At 31.9% G+C, this 20,509-nt stretch overlaps 1 protein-coding gene across 1 annotated transcript in view; it reads right to left on the bottom strand.

Moving 5' to 3' along the window:
• Positions 1–2,871: 2,871 nt before the first annotated feature.
• The window catches only part of LOC111698819 (carboxypeptidase D), a 23,145-nt gene continuing 5,507 nt past the window's right edge, over positions 2,872–20,509 (bottom strand). The window contains exons 3-19 of the mRNA XM_023469262.1: positions 19,225–19,280; positions 18,187–18,292; positions 14,764–14,794; positions 13,112–13,194; positions 12,002–12,140; positions 11,410–11,509; positions 11,183–11,299; positions 10,525–10,637; positions 9,442–9,557; positions 8,971–9,057; positions 8,333–8,395; positions 7,952–8,012; positions 6,234–6,325; positions 5,617–5,675; positions 5,019–5,116; positions 4,187–4,333; positions 2,872–3,366 (exon numbers count right to left, since the gene is read on the bottom strand). Of these exons, the coding sequence (XP_023325030.1) occupies positions 2,941–3,366; positions 4,187–4,333; positions 5,019–5,116; positions 5,617–5,675; positions 6,234–6,325; positions 7,952–8,012; positions 8,333–8,395; positions 8,971–9,057; positions 9,442–9,557; positions 10,525–10,637; positions 11,183–11,299; positions 11,410–11,509; positions 12,002–12,140; positions 13,112–13,194; positions 14,764–14,794; positions 18,187–18,292; positions 19,225–19,280 (1,894 nt within the window). The 3' untranslated portion in view covers positions 2,872–2,940. The remainder of the gene's footprint in view (positions 3,367–4,186; positions 4,334–5,018; positions 5,117–5,616; positions 5,676–6,233; positions 6,326–7,951; positions 8,013–8,332; positions 8,396–8,970; positions 9,058–9,441; positions 9,558–10,524; positions 10,638–11,182; positions 11,300–11,409; positions 11,510–12,001; positions 12,141–13,111; positions 13,195–14,763; positions 14,795–18,186; positions 18,293–19,224; positions 19,281–20,509) is intronic.

The following is a 20,509-nucleotide window of genomic DNA, read 5'->3' as shown; positions in this document are numbered from 1 at the left end:
CTTACATTATGTTTCAACTTTCTAATCAGAACTTTCAAGTTTATCACCCCAGGAGTAGCTGCAGGGAGGACTGGAGGACTCAATTATTAGCTTACACGTAAGAAAATAGAAAAAGTAAAAATCTCTTAGCTAGAGCTGACCAAACTGCTAGGCCGAATTAGCTCAAATTTGAAAATTGAAAAAATGAAAGAGGAAGTAGTTTAATTGTTTTTGACAATTTTTCGGCTCTGGCGTTGCATACCAATCATTACGGGAAAAAGATCTTGTAGAGTTAAAAATAGAATTATAAACAGGAACAGTTCCAAAAAGATAGAAAGTGAGACCATGTGAACTCGGATCAGAAGAGAAACTTAAAGAATCAGATAGACGAGTGGATAGAGCAGGGGGTTATTGAACCTGCTAACAGTCCCTGGGCTTCACCATTAGTTCCAGTTAAGAAGAAAGATGGAAGGATGAGATGGGTGACACATCTAAGGCTTTTAAATTCTGCCACAGTGAAGGATGCTTATCCATTGACAAACATTCAAGAGAATCTGCAGAAGTTGAAGGGTGCCACAATATTCACGGAGCCTGTCACTGCATACAAATCAAGAAAGAAAGTAGAGACTGAACAGCATTCATCAGCCCGCTTGGGACCTTCCATTAAATACGAATGTCATTCAGCTTGTCTAACGCAGGCAGCATGTATAGCAGGATGCTGGACCTGGCCATAACTCATCTACCTGCAGATTACAGGTTGAGTTATCTGGATGATATCCTAGTGTATTCAACGGATCCATGGGTACACTTAGATAATCTGAGGTAAGTTGTACAAGCTCATAATAAAGCAGGGATCAAGATACAGCCCAAGAAGACCAAGATTTTTCTGTTGGAAGTAGAGTACTTAGGACATAAAGTGAGTCAGGATGGAGTACAAATGTTGGAGAATTATATAAAGAATGTACAGAACTAGCCACACTCAACCACAGGAGATGTCCTCATTCCTATGTTTTACAGGATTCAACCGTGGTTTTATTCCCAGGTACTCAGCTTTGACAAACAGGATGAATTAGATGAAGAAGGTGGTGAAATTCAAGTGGTAAGAGAACATAGAAAAGGATTTCAAAGAGTTAAAGGCAGAGTTCACAGCAGGAACGATTCAAGCATATCTAGACTTTGATTCTGACAAGCTGCTTATACTCACCACAGATTGATCTGCTTTGAATATTGCTGGTGTACTGTCTCACAAACATGAAGGAGTAGAGCGTTTTATCGGTATTTTATAACAGGTATTTTATCAAAACATTTCATATCTTAACACAATAAACATTTAAAATAACATTTTAGAATAAAAAAGTTTGTTTATATCTACCAAACATATACCCAGAGCCTGGTTCTAACCATGTCTTACCTTTTCTTAACTAATAAGTAGGACAATAATCACCAAAGATGATTAAAGTATATCAGGAAATTAAACAGTTTTTGTGACAAAAAATCCCCGTTTATTTAGATTTAGGATTTTTTGTTTTGTTTGACATCAAAATTTACAAATTACACTCAATTTATTAAAATTAGCTGTATTGAGGGTGGATTAGCATTACTATTAACTCAACGAACTTTGGTGTTCTGCAGTATACTGGCCGAAGAAAAAGTGGATTTTATCTTAACTCCTTAAATTTTAAAGTTGTTAGCTTTGACAATTTTAGAAAAGATATTATTTGTAAAAATTGTAAATGATTTAAATTTAATTTAACTAAAAATATTTCCTAATACCTGTTTAAGGTCTACTTGAGTATAACTAGAGATAAGAGTAACAGAGATTGAAATCCATGCTATGCGATATTTTCCACAGCAGGTTTTATTGTTTACAAGTACATGTACAACACCCATCAACAAACGTCTATATTCAGGGATATTTAAGGACCCTTTGGATATGAAATATAAAATCTTCAAAAATAGACTAAATTCATAAATATTATTTCGTAAGAGCTGTAAAACTTAACCACTGAAAGGGTATTATATGCAACAAGTGGCTGTTAGATGGCAGTCAAACACCTTTCATGAAACTGTAGAATGGCGTGCCGGGACACTAAAGGCCTGCTTAGCCTATCCAGGTAGAGCTTATGCGTAGTCTTATTAGTCTGTGAGTATAAATAAGATTACATTACCAGAATAAGATTTTTATTTACATAAGAGAGTACAGTATTTTACATATTACAGCTGCCAACACAATATAAAAATCTTTTATAAAAAGCATATTTGATGTTCATGACTACTTTGCATCAAATCATTTCTATGATACTTAATGCTAATTTTTGTATAACTAAGGTGCAAGAGAAGACAACCCCCTTCCTAAGTTGCGATAACATAAAAAATTTCAAAAACATAATTCGTTGGTACACTTTCCGGAGAGTACATTTTTGGAGAACAAAAATTTTCCTTTCCAAAATTGCACCTGTTCTTTCTGTTTTTTTAGACTAGATACGAGTAGATGTAATTTTAATATTGTAATACAGGGTGTCCCAAAAAACATGGGAATTCAGTGACGAATTCGATATCGTCTTTGTTATGAATTAGCATTGTAATACCTAATTTCAAAAGCAATAATATTATAATGTCTGCTAGAGTTTATTTAAAGAAAAGGGTAAACGACTGCAAAGATGTGTCTATAATGTCTCCGCAAGATGAACAGTGAATACGGACAAGTTTGCTCTGTTTGTATACTGTAATTTTCTTGTTTTACTAAGTACAACTGTATGCAGTCAAAACATAAACAAACAAAATGTAAACATAGCAGACGAAACTCTTACAGATTACAGCTTTCTCAGTAGGTATCACTATACTAAATCAAAGAATTATTTGAAAAGACGATATCGAATTCGTCACTGAATTCCCATGTTTTTTGGGACACCCTGTATAAAAAATAAAAAAGATGATTTATCCAATTTTGATCTTTTCTTTTTAAAACAAGGAAATAGTTGTATTAAGTTGTTTATCATCTGTTTCTTGTCTAGTTCTAGGAGATTCTTCAAACCCTTCTTTATTTTCATTTTTGGAGTTGTCCTGGTCCTGGTCCTGGTCCTGATCCTGGTTCTTGTCCTGGTCCTGGTCCTGGTCCTGATCCTGATTCTTGTCCTGGCCCTGGTCCTGATCCTGATCCTGGTTCTTGCCCTGGTTCTGGTCCGTGTCTTGGGAATAGTCATTTTCATCTGATTCTTGGGAGTATTCTTGGGAATAGAATTCTTCCTGATTTTGGGAGTACTCTTCATCTTCTGTTATTTGGGAGTAATCTTCATCTTCTCTGATTTGGGAGTAATCTTCATTACCAAGCTCTTTTCTCCCTGCTAGATTCTCAAAAACAAGATCTAATATGTCGTCTTCCTCTTCCTGGAAAATAAATATAAGACAGAGACCAATTGGCTGAAAGAACACACTTTTAAAAGATTTAGTATTGTACACAAGTGTTTTGTAAAGATTTTCTAAAGGTTGCATGGTAATATCAATGTAAAAAAAATAATTGATTCTTTATACCTTATTAATCCAAAAATTTGATGATAATCAATGTCGTCTAAGTTTATGTATGAGCTGAGAGAATTGTTAAAAAAAACGTTGAAATAATTTACATTATTAAAAATGGATAAAGAATGATTTGATTTTTGTTTTAAAGAAAGTTTTTAGGTACGGGCATCATTCTGCAGCATAATTGTTCATTGTTTTTGAGTACAATATAGTTAGAAACATCACATAGTGAATTTGAAAGGAATTCAATTTTTAAACATAAACTAAAATTTTCTATCCCCTATATCTTTGATGGTGCACATTTTTGCTATCTAAAACTTGTTTGAAAAAAATGTTTGATATGACAAAATTCTTAGATTTTAATATTTATTATCTACGACATCGGGTTGCAGAGATAAAGGGATTAACATATTCGTGTTTTTGGCAAAAACTCAATTCCTTTGTAACTGCTAAAAATGCCCGTGAAAAATGATCAGAGTCATGACCGTTTTAAATAACAAAAATCATTGCTTACATTCCTGAAATTTTCTTTAAAACGATGATTTTTATCCTGTTTTATATATTTTCTAAAGTGTTTTAGTTTCTATATTTAGCGGAATTTGTAGCTAAGAACTTCTCAGATCCGTTCGTTTAGTGTTAAAGAAAAAAATGACTTTTACTGAACCCTTGTCCCCTTGTCCCCTTGCACCTTTGGTGTCTGTTGAACAAGTTCCTCAATCTCATTAATTAACTGATCTCGACTCCGGGTCCCATCAAACACTTGGATACCACAGAATCCAACATGGCGAAGAAACATGTGCTGAACCACGATGGGACTCTTCTCTGATACAAGAACCTGGTAAATATTAAATAATTTACAGTTTATCCAGGAACTTCGGAAACATCAAAAGACTTTTAAAATGTTGACTGGGCTAACATTGTGGAAACCTATTTTTGACCTTTGTTTCTTTAACAACACTAAATATATTTTTGTAATTTGGCTTGTCTGTCAACAGGTGACGCGATCGGTGCCAATTTTTTTTGGAGGACCTCACGACCATAAAGTTTTTGATAATCTCTGCAGCAATTTTTTTTACTGGAGTATTATGAAAAAAATAGCGGCTTGGATATCAACAGTTGAAAGTTAAAATAGTTACTAAAAAAGAGGCGCGAAACCTATAGTTTGACTATGATATCACATATACCCGCCCATCCTAAATTGGTTGACTCGTTAATGAAAGAGTTAACTATTTCAAATTTAAATTTAAATCAATTATTTCGTAGAATTCGACGGAGATTTCCACAATTGTTTTAAAATATTTCCATCGTTGATTTTCAGGGCTTTCATCGTAAATCGCTCATCATACAAGTGTTCATAATGTGCGGTTAAGAATGGTTTCGTCCTTAATTTTTGTTTCAAAAGTTCCAAGTTCAGGAAAGGGTCCGATAAGGCCTTTCAGGATCCTAATTCACACGAAATAAAACTGGAAAACTTTGTTGACAAAAAACAATCACTTTACAAAGTTGTCTAAAGATATTACCTTATGCCTAATGGAAGCATAAGTTCTGCCAGTATTATCACAGTCCTCATAGAATGCTTGAATTATGTATGTAGACTCTCCGTTATTAACCCGTTTCCCTAGAACAAACAGTTGAGTGCATTCTGCAGCAAAGACCAAACTCGTTAAAAAAATGGAAAATAAGATGATGATTGTCTTCTTTTGTTAATTGTACCCAATTTTAAACTATATTGTACCCAATTTTAAACTAAATTGTACCCACTTTTAAACTAAATTGTACCCAATTTTAAACTAAATTCTCCCCAATTTTAAACTAAATTGTCCCCAATTTTTATCTAAATTGTACCCAATACACACCATAGAAATCATAAAATGTATGATTATGAATTGTTAATATTTCTTATTTACAATTTTGTTAAAAAAAACGGTGTTTTAGGTAAAATAGTATTCATCATGGCTTGATTAAATTTTTAAAATTTTTTTTAAATCTACGTAAAATATCCGACAGATTGATATAGTTCAGCTTATTAAACGTAAATTACCTGATAAAAGTAGACTTCAACCCCCTCCTAGTAAAAGTAGTCTCCAGTATTCTCCACCTCCCCCTCCCCCTGTCTACCTGGTAAAAGTAGTCTCCAGTATTCTCCAGTTGTGAATGTCGTCATATTCTTCCCTCTCCTGATCTCAATCAAAGTCAGGATTTAAGATGAAAAAAAGGAAAAATTGGGAAATGAAAATGTTGCTTGAACTTCAGATAAAGTTAGTAAAAATAGAATTTAGCTCAGATTTGATTTGATTTCTTACAAAAATGCGTGAAAAAACATTTTTCAAACAGGAAATAAATTAAATCCGACAAATGTAACATAATTAAGTTTGAAAGCAAAATAAGCTGCATTATTTTCAGAATTGATTATTAAGCAATCTAATCAAAGAAATAGAAAACTGATTTAAGAATCAATCATCGAACAATCAAATTGATAAACAATTGATTAACTAAAGGATTGAGATTGATGAATTGATTATAAAGTTAATAAACTTAGATAAAGATTTTTGAGTTTATTACTGAATTGATTATTGAATTAATTACGGAAAAATCAATAAACTAACTAAAATATTAAGTATCAAATTGATTATTAAACTATCTGAATCAATTAAATTAAGTTTTGGTCACTAAACTGATCATTATTAACCTCATAATAAAGTTTTCGTAATTTTTTGAATGAAAGTTCTGATTTCCTTGAACCGTCAGGATTCCAGACAACAACATCAGCGTTCTCAGCAGGGATACCAGCAGGTCCAAATACTACACCCTTCACTCCCATATGTACCTAAACATTAAACCCTTAATACCAAGATGTACCTAAACATTAAACCCTTAATACCAAGATGTACCTAAACATTAAACCCTTAATACCAAGATGTACCTAAACATTAAACCCTTAATACCAAGATGTACCTAAACATTAAACCCTTAATACCAAGATGTACCTAAACATTAAACCCTTAATACCAAGATGTACCTAAACATTAAACCCTTCACACCCATATGTACCCAAACATTAAACCCTTCACACCCATATGTACCTAAACATTAAACCTTTCACACCAATATGTACCTAAATATTAAACCCTTCACACCCATATGTACCTAAACATTAAACCCTTCACATCCATATGTACCTAAACATTAAACCCTTCACACCCATATATACCTAAACATTAAACCCTTCACACACATATGTACCTAAACATTAAACCTTTCACACCCATATGTACCTAAACATTAAACCCTTTACACCCATATATACCTAAATATTAAACCCTTAACACCCATATGTACCTAAACAATAAACCCTTCACACCCATATGTACCTAAACATTAAACCCTTTACACCCATATGTACCTAAACATTAAACCCTTCACAACCATATGTACCTAAACATTAAACCCTTCACTCCCATATGTACCTAAACATTAAACCCTTCACACCTATATGTACCTAAACATTAAACCCTCCACAACCATATGTACCTAAACATTAAACCCTTCACGCCCATATGTACCTAAACATTAAACCCTTCACACCCATATGTACCTAAAATTAAACCCTTCACGCCCATATGTTTCCAAACATTAAACCCTTTACATTCATATGAACCAAAACAATAGACCCTTCACACCCATATGTACCTAAAAATAAAACCCTTCACACCCATATGCACCTAAACATTAAACCCTTCACACCTCTATGTACCTAAACATTAAACCCTTCACACCAATATGTATCTAAACATTAAACCCTTTCACACCCACATATACCTAAGCATTAAACCCTTTCACACCCACATGTACCTAAGCATTAAACCCTTCACACCCACATATACATAAACATTAAACCCTTCACACCCAAATTCACCTAATCATTAAACCCTTCACATCAACATGTAGATAAACATTAAACCCTTCACATCCTTCATGCACCTAAACATTAAACCCTTCACACCCACATGTACCTAAACATTAAACCCTTCAAACCCATATGTACCTAAACATTAAACCCTTCACACCCATATGTATCTAAACATTAAAACCTTCACACCCACATGTATCAAAAATTTAAACTCTTACTGGTCATGTCCTTGAAAAATAAGGATCAGTTCTAAAAAAAAGGAAAACTCCTTGGATTGAGAAAAGTAACAAGAAATAACAAATTTGTTTAGAAATAAAATACCAAAATTTTTCTTGAAAATTAGCAAACCTGTTCTAGAAAAGTAGTAAAACTGTTTTAGAAAAGTAGGAATCCCGTTCTAAAAAGTAGCAAACCTGTTCTGAAAAATAATTAAACCTGCTCTAGAAACGTAGGAAACCTGTTCTAGAAAAGTAGCCATCCTGTTCTAAAAAGTAGCAAACCTGTTCTAGAAAAGCAGCAAACCTGTTCTAAAAAGTAGCAAACCTGTTCTAGAAAGGACAACAAACTATTCTTGTTGTTTTCCCATTCTCTGAGTATAAAATATCTAAACATGTATTTAATTAATCAATGGAATGGAACGGATTACATGGCCTCATACTAAACTTTCTAATCCCTTGAAACCGGATACCATCCCTGTAAAAGGTCAAATTAATGTGTCATTACTTGTAGGACTTTGTGACCTCGTAGCTTCTGCAGTTATGATTTTACAAATGAGAAAAACAATTTTATTCGGTTCCATATTACAAAGTCAAAACTTTTTTGTTCTTTTCAACAGCTCTTTAATAACAGGAGTTAGGATTGAAAATATTTAAGGTTTAATTTACTTTAGTTTGACTTTCCATAGACATTTATTGTTATCAATACCTGGTTGGAAACTTGCAGCAGGTCAGCTCAAGGGTCAGCTCGAAGTTGTTTGTGAACAGGTAACTAAACAACAAGTTCATTAAGGTTAGATTTTTATTTTCTTAGTTTTCATTTTTTAACTCTGCAGCAAGATACGGCTCATTTTTAACCCAACCTTTTTTTAAAAAGTGTTAAATTTGTATCTGTGGCTAAAACACTCTTGAGCCTATTCATGCTCTAGAATTGTCTTTAGAGGGAAGTTTTTTATTTCAAGTTCTGTAACAAGAGCATGCATCGTCAAAGCATATCAGTAAAGAAACCTTCTCCCCAGTAAAAAACTTTTTATTCAACCAAAGTGAAGTCTCCTACTAATATCCCTCGAAGTAAAAAAAAGTTTAAAGTGAAAATAATGTAAAATTCTCCAAAATAAAATATAATTTAAAATCCTTGAAAGTAAAGTAACCTTTAAAAGATATTATTTAAAGTAAAATAACCTTTAAAGGATATCATTTAAAGTAAAATAACCTTTACAGAATATCCTTTAAAGTAAAATAACCTTTACAGAATATCATTTTAAGTAAAATAACCTTTACAGGATATCCTTAAAGTAAAACTACTTTAATCACTAAAAAATCAAACTAACTGAAAAAAGCAATTACCTGAAATCCTTCAAAGATCCGTTGCTTGCTCCTGCGGAATTAGTACTGTGCCATTCTGCTCCGTTTATCCATCCCCCTGGAACACGCCTGAAAACATGCATCTATAATATATACCACGCTGTCTGAGAGTTTTAAAGAGAGTGTACTATCACATTGAATTGCACACGGCTCTATCATTTTAATTTAAATGATAAATTTTCAAATTTAATAAATTTGACATTCTCGAAATTTTGACGTACGAGATCATTAGTTGCAAAATTTATTATTTGCAGTTTACAGATTTTGTGCTGGGAATTCAGGCTGTTTATTTTTATTATTCTAGAGTCATATATTTAGTATTTCTAGGAAAACAGCATAAAATGATTAGATTCTCTAATTTTTACTTCGCTGACCGCGATATTTGAAATGAACCGCAATGGTTTAAGTGAAAGTGTAAAACTAAATTGTTTTTCAAGATAAGAAGTAAAATACCTGAAACATTTAGTTAGGTTTCCCATTGTTGGATGGGAAGTTACATAGATCTCCGCTAGATGGGAGAATATATCATTGTCAGGGGTTAGGTTTGCTTCTCGGGTATTTTCTCCGACCTGAAAGAATAATCCTGTATTCTGTGTTCTTTAGCATTCCTGGATACTGTATTCTGTAGTATACCTGGATACTGTATTCTGTAGTATACATGAATCCTGTATTCTTTAGTATACATGGATCCTATATTTCGTAGTATACCTGGATCCTGTATTCTGTAGTATACCTAGATCCTGTATTCTGTAGTATACCTGGATCCTGTATTCTGTAGTATACATGGACCTTGTATTCTGTAGTATAGCAGGATCCTGTATTCTGTAGTATACCTGTATCCTATATTCTGTAATATACCTGTATTCTTTGTTCTGTAGTATACCAGGATACTGTATTCTGTAGTATACATGGATCCTATCTTCCGTAGTATACCTGGATCCTGTATTCTGTAGTATACCTGGATCCTGTAGTCTGTAGTATACATGAATCCTGTATTCTGTAGTATATCTGGATCCTATATTCCGTGGTATACCTGAATCCTCTATTTTGTAGTATACCTGGATCCTGTATTCTGTAGTATACTACCTAGATCCTGTATGCTGTAGTATACCTGGATCCTATATTCCGTAGTATACGTGTGTCCTGTTTTCTGTAGTATACCTGGATACTGTATGCTGTAGTATACCTAGATCCTGTATTATGCAGTATACATGGATACTGTATTCCGTAGTATACCTGGATACTGTATTATGCAGTATACATGGATACTGTATTCCGTAGTATACCTGGATACTGTATTCTGCAGTATACATGGATCCTGTATTCTATAGTATACATGGATCCTATATTCCGTAGTATACCTGGATCCAGTATGCTGTAGTATACCTGTATCCTGTATTCTGTAGTATACCTATATCCTGTATTCTGTAGTATACCTGTATCCTGTATTCTGTAGTATACCTGGATACTGTATTCTGTAGTATACATGGATTCTGTATTCTGTAGTATACCTGGATACTGTATTCTGTCGTATACCTGGAAATCGTAAGGAAAAGTAACCATAACAGCTCCATCATGAAGGTTTGCAGACAGAACAAATGGATTTGAAACACTCCAATCCATGACAGCAATAGTCTCTGGCTGACGACCTGAAGGCCAATGAATTATAAACTTAACGTATTTGGCTTAAACCAGAAAGCTAAATAGATCCCAAACTGCTATGAACGGCTGCATCAATTATCAAGATGGGACAACTTGTTTCTTCCTTTAGTATAAAAGGGGTAAATGGAATGATGCTGATAGATTTTTGAATAAGAACTTGCAACCTTTGGATCACAGGAAATCGTTATTTCAAGTAACCCTCGACGGAAAGATGTCAATGTACGAATCACAATGGCCTTAACACCTTTATAATATCAAATATTGTCGTTTTCTATTTTTAAAAGTGTTTACTTCCGATAATTCCTATATGTTTTCTTGCAGTAAAATTGCGCCAGTCATTTTTTATTGTAGAGAAATCACAATTGAAAATAATAAGTTTTCCAAATTTTAAACTTAAATATCTAATTGATATTTGATCAGACAAAGCTTTAAAGGATAACGTTGTGAATCCAACATCGCCATATATGCATGGAGGGTCACTTGAAATTACGATTACAGTCCTTTTGACATGAAATTAGCTTTCACATGTTACCTGGGTAAACTGTGAATGAATAATCTTCTTGAAATCTTTTCCAATCCTTGAAATCCGGGAAATCTTTGTTCAGATCAACGTTCCCTGAATTGTACATCCCGTGTTTTTTCCCGGTTCCTGAACCAACAAGCATTTATGTCTTTTACAAACAAAACTAAAATATGGCTTCCTTTTATCTTTGAGACAAAAAATCTTCAACTTGAGACATATATTATATATTCTTGTTCCTGAGCAATCTCCTTTATCTGCTCTCTCGAACCCATCTGGGTTTAGGGTTGGGAGTAAAGATATATCTGTATTGTCCACTAGTTCACGGATTCTCTCATCCTGAGGGTTTGGTTAGGTTAGTAAATAGGAAAGTAAAAAACTATAAAATAATTTATGTTTATATGTAATTGTCAAAAAATGTGATCTACTAATTGAAGAACTATCTGAGTATATGCAGGAAGAAGATGATGAACTACTATAGTAGTTCATCATCTTCTTGAAGAACTACGTGAGTACATAGTACATACATGAAGAAGTTGATGTTCTAGTAGATGGAGAACTACCTGAGTATATGCATGAAAAAGGTGATTAACTAGATAAAGAACTACCTGAGTATATGCATGAAGAAGATGATGGTTTCCTAGGTGGAGAACTACCTGTTCTACTCAATTGCCGGTGGAAGACTGAGTTTTTTACTCAGCAGATTATATTATAATACAATCAAACGCTAACAACTTTTCCTTTCCAACAAGATGTTAATCACGGAAATTTACTCAATAAATAAAAAACATTACAATATAATTCGCATTCCTGATCAAACACACCCCGTACCTGAGAATATGCATGAAGAAGGTGATGAGCTAGATGAAGAACTACTTCTCTTCCAATTGCTTCATTACCATGCATATTACCGACTAAACGAACCATTGGTTTCAAAACCTCCCTCTCTTCACGGACTCCACGTGAAATACTAAAATCAAAGAGAATAGAATATATATTAGAGGAGAATTTACTAGAAAAAAGTGTAAATCGCCCATTTTGTTGTACTGTTTCCATACTGCATTTGTACTTCACATATTTAGGCTATATAACCTGTTGGGCCCTGGAATATCATTTTATAGAAAATCTAAAATTATTGTTAAAAGAAAACCAAATTATGAAATAGGCTGGTTTCATAATTGACCAATGATCATTTCACATAGACTATCTGCCTTCCACTTTACAAACGATGATTTTCCGTTATAACTATAAATCAAATGATGTTTTTATTCGCCTAATTCATTATAAAGTTTATTTAACAGCTTTAAAAAATTCGAAATTGAAATGGATAGTATAGGGAACATACGGTATTAATGTATAAAGGCTGAAAGGGACTGAAAAAAATCATACCGAGAGATACTTTTAATTCCTCTCTATATATTCTATTCTCTATGACTAAAATAGACCTAAGCTGGAAACTGTTAAATGGATCGACTAGACTTTAAATGAGTTTAATCAATTTTTAAATCGATCTAAAGCAATACAGCCCGTCCTAAAATAACTATATATACATAGCTATCTTATGAATTATCAAAAGATCTTCCGATATAATTCTACTAATGGATCAAATGATATATAAATAACAACACGTTCAGAATTAGTCTATTTTCATACATCTCTTTCTGATGCCATTTAAACTCCCTCGTCAATAGGGATGAATACAAAAGGGGTTACCACCCCCCTCCCTCCCTTCCTCCTATAAAAGTCTAAACATTGAGGGGGTCTTCAACTTTCTAAAAGGCTCAGCTGGACATATTTCTGTATACGCTCCTGCTCAAAAAGCATGGAACATACTAATAAATTAACAAATGGTTGGGATCACCATAACAATATTATTAAACCATTGTTTATCTTTTCTTTATCCCCCCCCCCCCCATAAAAGTGTAGTACTAAAACTATTACCGTAATCCCATAATAGGGTTGTTTTCTACGGAGCTACCAAGTGCAAAATCAATTGCTAAGTTAGGGAACTGATTCGACAAAATCTAAAAACAGTTTTTTAATCAAATATTTCAGATTTTAAATTTTTACTCTACATAGGTAACCTTCTCTGTTTGTAACGCTTATATACAGGGTGTCCCAATAAACATGGGAATTCAGTGACGAATTCGTTATTGTCTTTGTTGTGAATTAGCATTGTAATACCTAATTTCAAAAGCCATAATATTATTATGTCTGCAGCTAGAGTTTATTTAATGAAAACGGTAAATGGCAGTAAAGATGTGTCTATAATGTCTCCGAAGATGAACAGTGAAGACTGACAAGTTTACTCTGTTTGTATACTGTAATTTTCTTGTTTTACTAAATACAATCGTATGCAGTCAAAACATAAACAAACAAAATGTGAACACAGCAGACGAGAATCATACGGATTTCAGCTTTCTCAGTAGGTATCACTAAACTAAATCAAAGAATTATTTAAAAAGACGATATCGAATTCGTCACTGAATTCCCATGTTTATTGGGACACCCTGTACTATGATTAAGGGCTAGAAATATGTAAATGAATGTAAAACTGTGACATCTCATGTATAATCATTGTAATATGTGCTGAATATCATCAAAAACTTACTCGGACAGCCGAGGTATGTATCGTAATATGTGCTGTATATCATCGAAAACTAGCTCGGACAGCCGAGGTATGTATCGTAATATGTGCTGAATATCATCAAAAACTTATTCGGACAGCCGAGGTATGTATCGTAATATGTGCTGTATATCATCGAAAACTAGCTCGGACAGCCGAGGTATGTATCGTAATATGTGCTGCATATCATCGAAAACTAGCTAGGACAGCCGAGGTATGTATCGTAATATGTGCTGCATATCATCGAAAACTAGCCCGGACAGCCGAGGTATGTATCGTAATATGTGCTGCATATCACCGAAAACTAGCTCGGACAGCCGAGGTATGTATTGTAATATGTGCTGCATATCATCGAAAAATAGCTCGGACAGCCGAGGTATGTATCATAATATGTGCTGCATATCATCGAAAACTAGCTCGGACAGCCAAGGTAAATATCAACGTAAAATCAGACATTTGATCTTACTTACAAAAAAACATCAAACAATATGTGAAAACATTTTACTAATAAATATGAAATTTAAAAATTTAAAAATTCTTCCTTTACTGAGTAAAACCGGGTTCGCAAGTGAAAACTGCAAACTAAACCTGTGTGCACCTAAATCACTGTTGATTTACTGTTGATATCTTAATAGATTTGGCAATAGTGATGCTCTCTTAGTAACCTCTGGTTGTTTATTTAATTAAAAAGAAGTCAAAAAAGTTTATATTCGATGTCAATTTGACAATATGTTCATTAAGCACTGCCCATGCCTCGAAAATCATTGAAAAAAGACAAGAATTATCAAATCAAATATACATGTTTTTATTTTTTATTTTTGCGCAACATGAAAAAGTCATATTGTGAACAATAATTGTTTTAAATCTAAATAAAAGGGGGCGTTTATAGTGCACTCTGCCCTCCCCCCTCTCCAGATAAAATAAATTTGAATCTACACAGTGAGAGAGGAGTTTATAAAGTGTTTACCTTTAACTCTTCAAATATTTCCTCGTTCGTTCTTCAAACCAATATTGTTTATCTATATTCTTATTAACGATACACAAGAGTTTAAGCTAATCTTCAAACCAATATTGTTTATCTCTATTCTTATTAACGATCCACTAGAGTTTAAGCTAAAACTATATCAATATGCTAAGCTCTAAAAAGCTTTAGCCTGTACATTTTTTGTAATTTTTATTTTCCTAGACTGTAGTTGTAATTTAAATAAAACATTTAATTTGGGTTATAGATAGAAAATAGTATCCAGTGGTGTCAAATAAGCATTACATTTTTTTATTATGGAATGAAAACGATTAATATTACTATTAAAATGTTAAGTTTCTTTGCCCCTATAATATGTTTGTGTACAAAACCTGCCGATTAAGTATAAATACACTCTAGGAAAGTGGCACAAAATACCCATGTCTGAAGACCAACCACCTCTTTAAGTATTTTCTACTTGTCAAGAATTAGTTCCAGTAAATAGTTAAATATTTTTTATGTTAACCCTATAAAGGCTGGAAAGGGGCCTAGAATAAGGCCTCAAAGTAAAGGTGCCAGGTTGCCTGCATCATCGTTTCAGCAGAAGTATATATTCCATTTACTGATAGCGCCGATTCAAGGATTTATGAGATAAATAGAAAGATAGATATTACCGTAATACTATTTCTATTGGTTCAGAATAGACAACAAACACATGACTGCACCATGATTGGATCAGGCGCTAATGGACTCGGCATACAGGAGTGTGCAACACATGTTCATAACCCAATTCTTTAAGGCCAATAAGATATGACACAAGTTATTATTGTGTTATAATGATCTCGTCAGAATTTTAAAATGTAATACAGATAAAATTTGATAAACGATGAATAGTATTATTATTTTTAAAAAAATGTGTAATTTACTCATAGAATATGATAAAATAAATATTTTGATTCAAAAAAGTTATTGTGTTCATTTTAAGATCTTAAAAGATTTTTTTTATTTGAATCCTTGTTTTACTTGTATTATATTAAAGAATATCGACAGCTCTACAGGGTTTCGAAAACAAAACTGTTATTCAAATTGTCGGAAGGGGAGAGTCAACAAAATAAGAAAATGAAGAAAAAAGGAGGAAAAATATATGACAAGAATTATTAAAAAAAAAATTTTTTTGTGTGATCTGTCTCTACCCAATATTTTTTTAATTTGAATTTAAAAAGAAATTAATGTTAAAAAATCAAATGTCTTTCGATATTTTCTTCTTTACGATTATGAGACTGAGAAAACATATTGTGGGAAAATAGATTAAATAAGATATAGTTGGTTTTATTAATCTTATCAGACTTGTATTGTATACAGGGAAAATAGATTAAATAAGATATAGTTGGTTTTATTAATCTTATCAGACTTGTATTGTATACAGGGAAAATAGATTAAATAAGATATAGTTGGTTTTATTAATCTTATCAGACTTGTATTGTATACAGGGAAATAGATTAAATAAGATATAGTTGGTTTTATTAATCTTATCAGACTTGTATTGTATACAGGGAAAATAGATTAAATAAGATATAGTTGGTTTTATTAATCTTATCAGACTTGTATTGTATACAGGGAAAATAGATTAAATAAGATATAGTTGGTTTTATTAATCTTATCAGACTTGTATTGTATACAGGGAAAATAGATTAAATAAGATATAGTTGGTTTTATTAATCTTATCAGACTTGTATTGTATACAGGGAAAATAGATTAAATAAGATATAGTTGGTTTTATTAATCTTATCAGACTTGTATTGTATACAGGGAAAATAGATTAAATAAGATATAGTTGGTTTTATTAATCTTATCAGACTTGTATTGTATACAGGGAAAATAGATTAAATAAGATATAGTTGGTTTTATTAATCTTATCAGACTTGTATTGTATACAGGGAAAATAGATTAAATAAGATATAGTTGGTTTTATTAATCTTATCAGACTTGTATTGTATACAGGGAAAATAGATTAAATAAGATATAGTTGGTTTTATTAATCTTATCAGACTTGTATTGTATACAGGGAAATAGATTAAATAAGATATAGTTGGTTTTATTAATCTTATCAGACTTGTGTTGTATACAGGGAAATAGATTAAATAAGATATAGTTGGTTTTATTAATCTTATCAGACTTGTATTGTATACAGGGAAACTTTCTCTAGGTTTACTAAGAACATGATTATAACAAGCTTTTATAGTATTCCCAGTACTTTTAAATTTTAAATTTATGATTATTGTTGATCCACAGAACATAGGGAAAACTTTTGTTTATGTTTTAAAAGCAAACATGTTTGATTGATTTCAGCGTAATAAAGTTTCTGCGAATGCTTTTTCACCAAAAGAAAAGTTTTTAATTTCATTTTGGTCCGCATTTAAAATTTTTTTTAAATTATGGTTTATTCCAACTAAAATATATTTTTTGGTTTATTTTTTTGGATAAATTTCCTCTTAGGATAAGAAATGTATGGAACCTTTTAAAAATCTGAAAACCCTCACAAAGGAACAATAAAGAACAAACTTTTTATTATTATCACATGAGCCTTTATCCAACAAATTTCAAAGTCTGAAATATCTAAGCACCCTGCAAGAGTAGTGCAAACCCTGGAAATCGATACTGATTTATAGAAGACGACATTCCCAATATTACTTAATCTTTAAAATTGTAGTACACATTTCTTCAACCTAAAAATGATAAAATATGACTTAGATGATGTGTAACTGTAAACTAACAGTGAACTCTTATTTATATATTTCATAATTGTTCCTTGTTGAAAATCTGCACTTCAGATATATTCATAAATTATTCATTTTGGTGGTTAGTCACTTGAACTAACGTCATGGGAACTTTCGTTATTTTCACTCTTGTGCATATTGACATGCTTTGGTTGAGTTTTAATTTCTAGTTATTTGTTTTATTTTAAGATCATAACGGCCACTATTTGCGTTTATATTGTTTATGTCATAGTTTTATGCGACTAAATTGTAAATGATCTCATTTTTATTGTTGGTAGCAATTGTGATGTAATTTTTATTCTAATTACTACATTAGGAAGCAAACATGTTTGAAGCATAAACAATTGTCAAAATATTCAATAGCATAAACAACAGTAGGTCGGACATTTTAGCATCGTATCATAAAACTTCTTGCAGCATAGATTAAATGTCGTCGTGCTTATACCTGTGCCTGCCGATTAGGGTTTGCAAAATTCTTGCATGGTGTAAGGTGTACTAAAGACACTAGGTTGCAAAGTTATAAGGAGTAGAAAATCACAGTTTGTTGCAAAGACTCAATTTTGCATTAGTATGAAGGTTAAAGTTCCTGCAGAATAATCATAGTTACTTAAAATGATAGTTGGTGTGTCTAATAAGATGATAATCAATGTTCCTGAAGTGCATGAGATTGCAAGTAGAATGACAAAGACCCCAATCCTCTCTCCTGGATGATGCTTCTCTTGTAATAGGGTTCTCCAGGAGTACTGGGCATAATGCATCTATAAGATACCAGTACAGTAATCTCCACAAATACATCAAACTTTGACAACTAATTCAAAGAACTGTAAGCCATTTCCTGGTGCAGTTTATAAGTCAATGAAGTACTTAGAAATAAAGGTTTGAACTAGAATAACGTGTGCTAAAAACGCGTTATAACTCTTAAAAAAATATCTCGAAGCAGATTTAACATTAGAAATTTAAACAAAAACTATTGTTTGAAACGTTTTCCATTCATTTAAAAATGAAATTTAAATTTCAATACATCTTGAGATAAGTAAGGTTTTAATCTTATCTGATAGATTTTGAGTATTTTTCCTAAATGATTGATATTTTCAAATTTAATAAAACCCAGGAAAGAAATATGGCAATATGTTTAATCAAATTTTGCCATACTTTTTCACACATTGTGCAGAATACGGCAAAAAAATATGTGTTTTTGTGAGCAATATTTACCCTGTTTATTTATCAGCAGATTACTAAGAAATTATAAATAGCCTTGTTGGCATAAATATTTATTGCTATTTGTTCCCCTAAAATATTTGAACAAGTCATGATTTATTTAAACCATTTCTAGAAAACTAAATCTTAAAAACCAGATATTTATATTGAAATCTTACATCTTTTATTGAAGATATGTTGTATGAGAAGAACAAACATGTTTGGAATTTTAAGTTTTTAACAAAATACATTTCTTATTCTTATAACTAAGCGTAAAATCGAAACTATAGATCAGAGTTCACAAAGTCATACCAGTAATGTCTCTTAAATTTGACCTTCTTGTTTTGTATTTTGGAACGTATATATTGATAAAAACAAAAAGTTTTCTAAATAATTGTACTGTACTGTACTGTACTGTACTGTACTGTACTGTACTGTACTGTACTGTACTGTACTGTACTGTACTGTACTGTACTGTACTGTACTGGCTTTCCTGTAGAGTTTGGTAGAAACTTTGTTGTACACTCATACAATAGTTCTCCATTCAATCTGATGTACATGCACAGTGTACACTTTAACTTAAGCTTTCATTAGTGTCCGTACAAATAAATTATTTGTTTTGAAATCAACATTTAATTTGCTTTTTAAAGAAATAAAGATAAGTAAAGAACACTCCCTTTAAATGCAAAACTAAAATTATTTTGTAAAGAATTTACATAAGTGTGGCAACAGCCAAACATCAAGTATATAAAATTGCCATAAATGCAATTCACTGAATTTTGATTTACATGGATTGTAAGCGTAATGTCAAGTGACCCTCCGGCCGTGAAAAGCTGACACATTTTTGCTCAGATTAAGGTTTCAATGGTACCGTTGTAAATCAGGCAATGTTATCTTTGCATGAGGGGTCACTTGAAATAATGCTTGTACATTCTCTTATTTTGTGTGTAACATTTACAATATTTACTATTTAGTTATATATTTACCTATTTATCCTCAATTGAAAGTTTATGTTGAAAATGTAAATTACGAAACGGATCAAGGATTTTCATTGGTCTGAAACTTTAACTGTCTCCAGTTAGACATCAAAATACATCTTACCATCGATGTCTATGTAAACAAGGATAGAGAAAATCAAAAAATTTCAGTCATTTTATAAAAAAAAACACAATAAAAATATTTCAGCTAAATGAATACCTCAATCATCTTTGTTTTTACAAAGGTTTACAAGATTCAGTTCTGCATGAGACCTGTGCCACTCTTTGAATGTGGGATACCTTGAATATACGTTTACAATCACTTTGAGCATTCCATCCTTGGGTTTAACAATTTTCCTCCCCAAACACTTGCAGTAAATTTTATAAAATTATTTGTTGATAATTCTTTAATAGTTGTTTACTTTTAGGAGTTTATTTTGATAATTCTTTAATAGTTGTGTTTACTTTTAGGAGTTTATATTGATAATTCTTTAATAGTTGTTTACTTTATAGGAGTTTATATTGATAACTTTTTAATAGTTGTTTACTTTTAGGAGTTTATATTGATAATTCTTTAATAGTTGATTACTTTTAGGAGTTTATATTGATAATTATTTAATAGTTGTTTACTTTTAGGAGTTTATATAGATAATTTTTTATTTGTTGTTTCTTTTAGGAGTATATATTAATAATTCTTTAATAGTTGTTTACTTTTAGGAGTTTATATTGATAATTATTTAACCCTATCCCCGCTGGGGTACTTGAAAACCAGGATACGCTGGGGGGGGGGGGGGCAATTTG

This window comes from Eurytemora carolleeae, unplaced genomic scaffold (assembly GCF_000591075.1).
Source record: "Eurytemora carolleeae unplaced genomic scaffold, Eaff_2.0 scaffold328, whole genome shotgun sequence".
NCBI classification, from domain to species: domain Eukaryota; kingdom Metazoa; phylum Arthropoda; class Copepoda; order Calanoida; family Temoridae; genus Eurytemora; species Eurytemora carolleeae.
The sequence above is the reverse complement of the archived record's forward strand: the minus strand, read 5'-3'. Positions and strand labels throughout refer to the sequence as shown.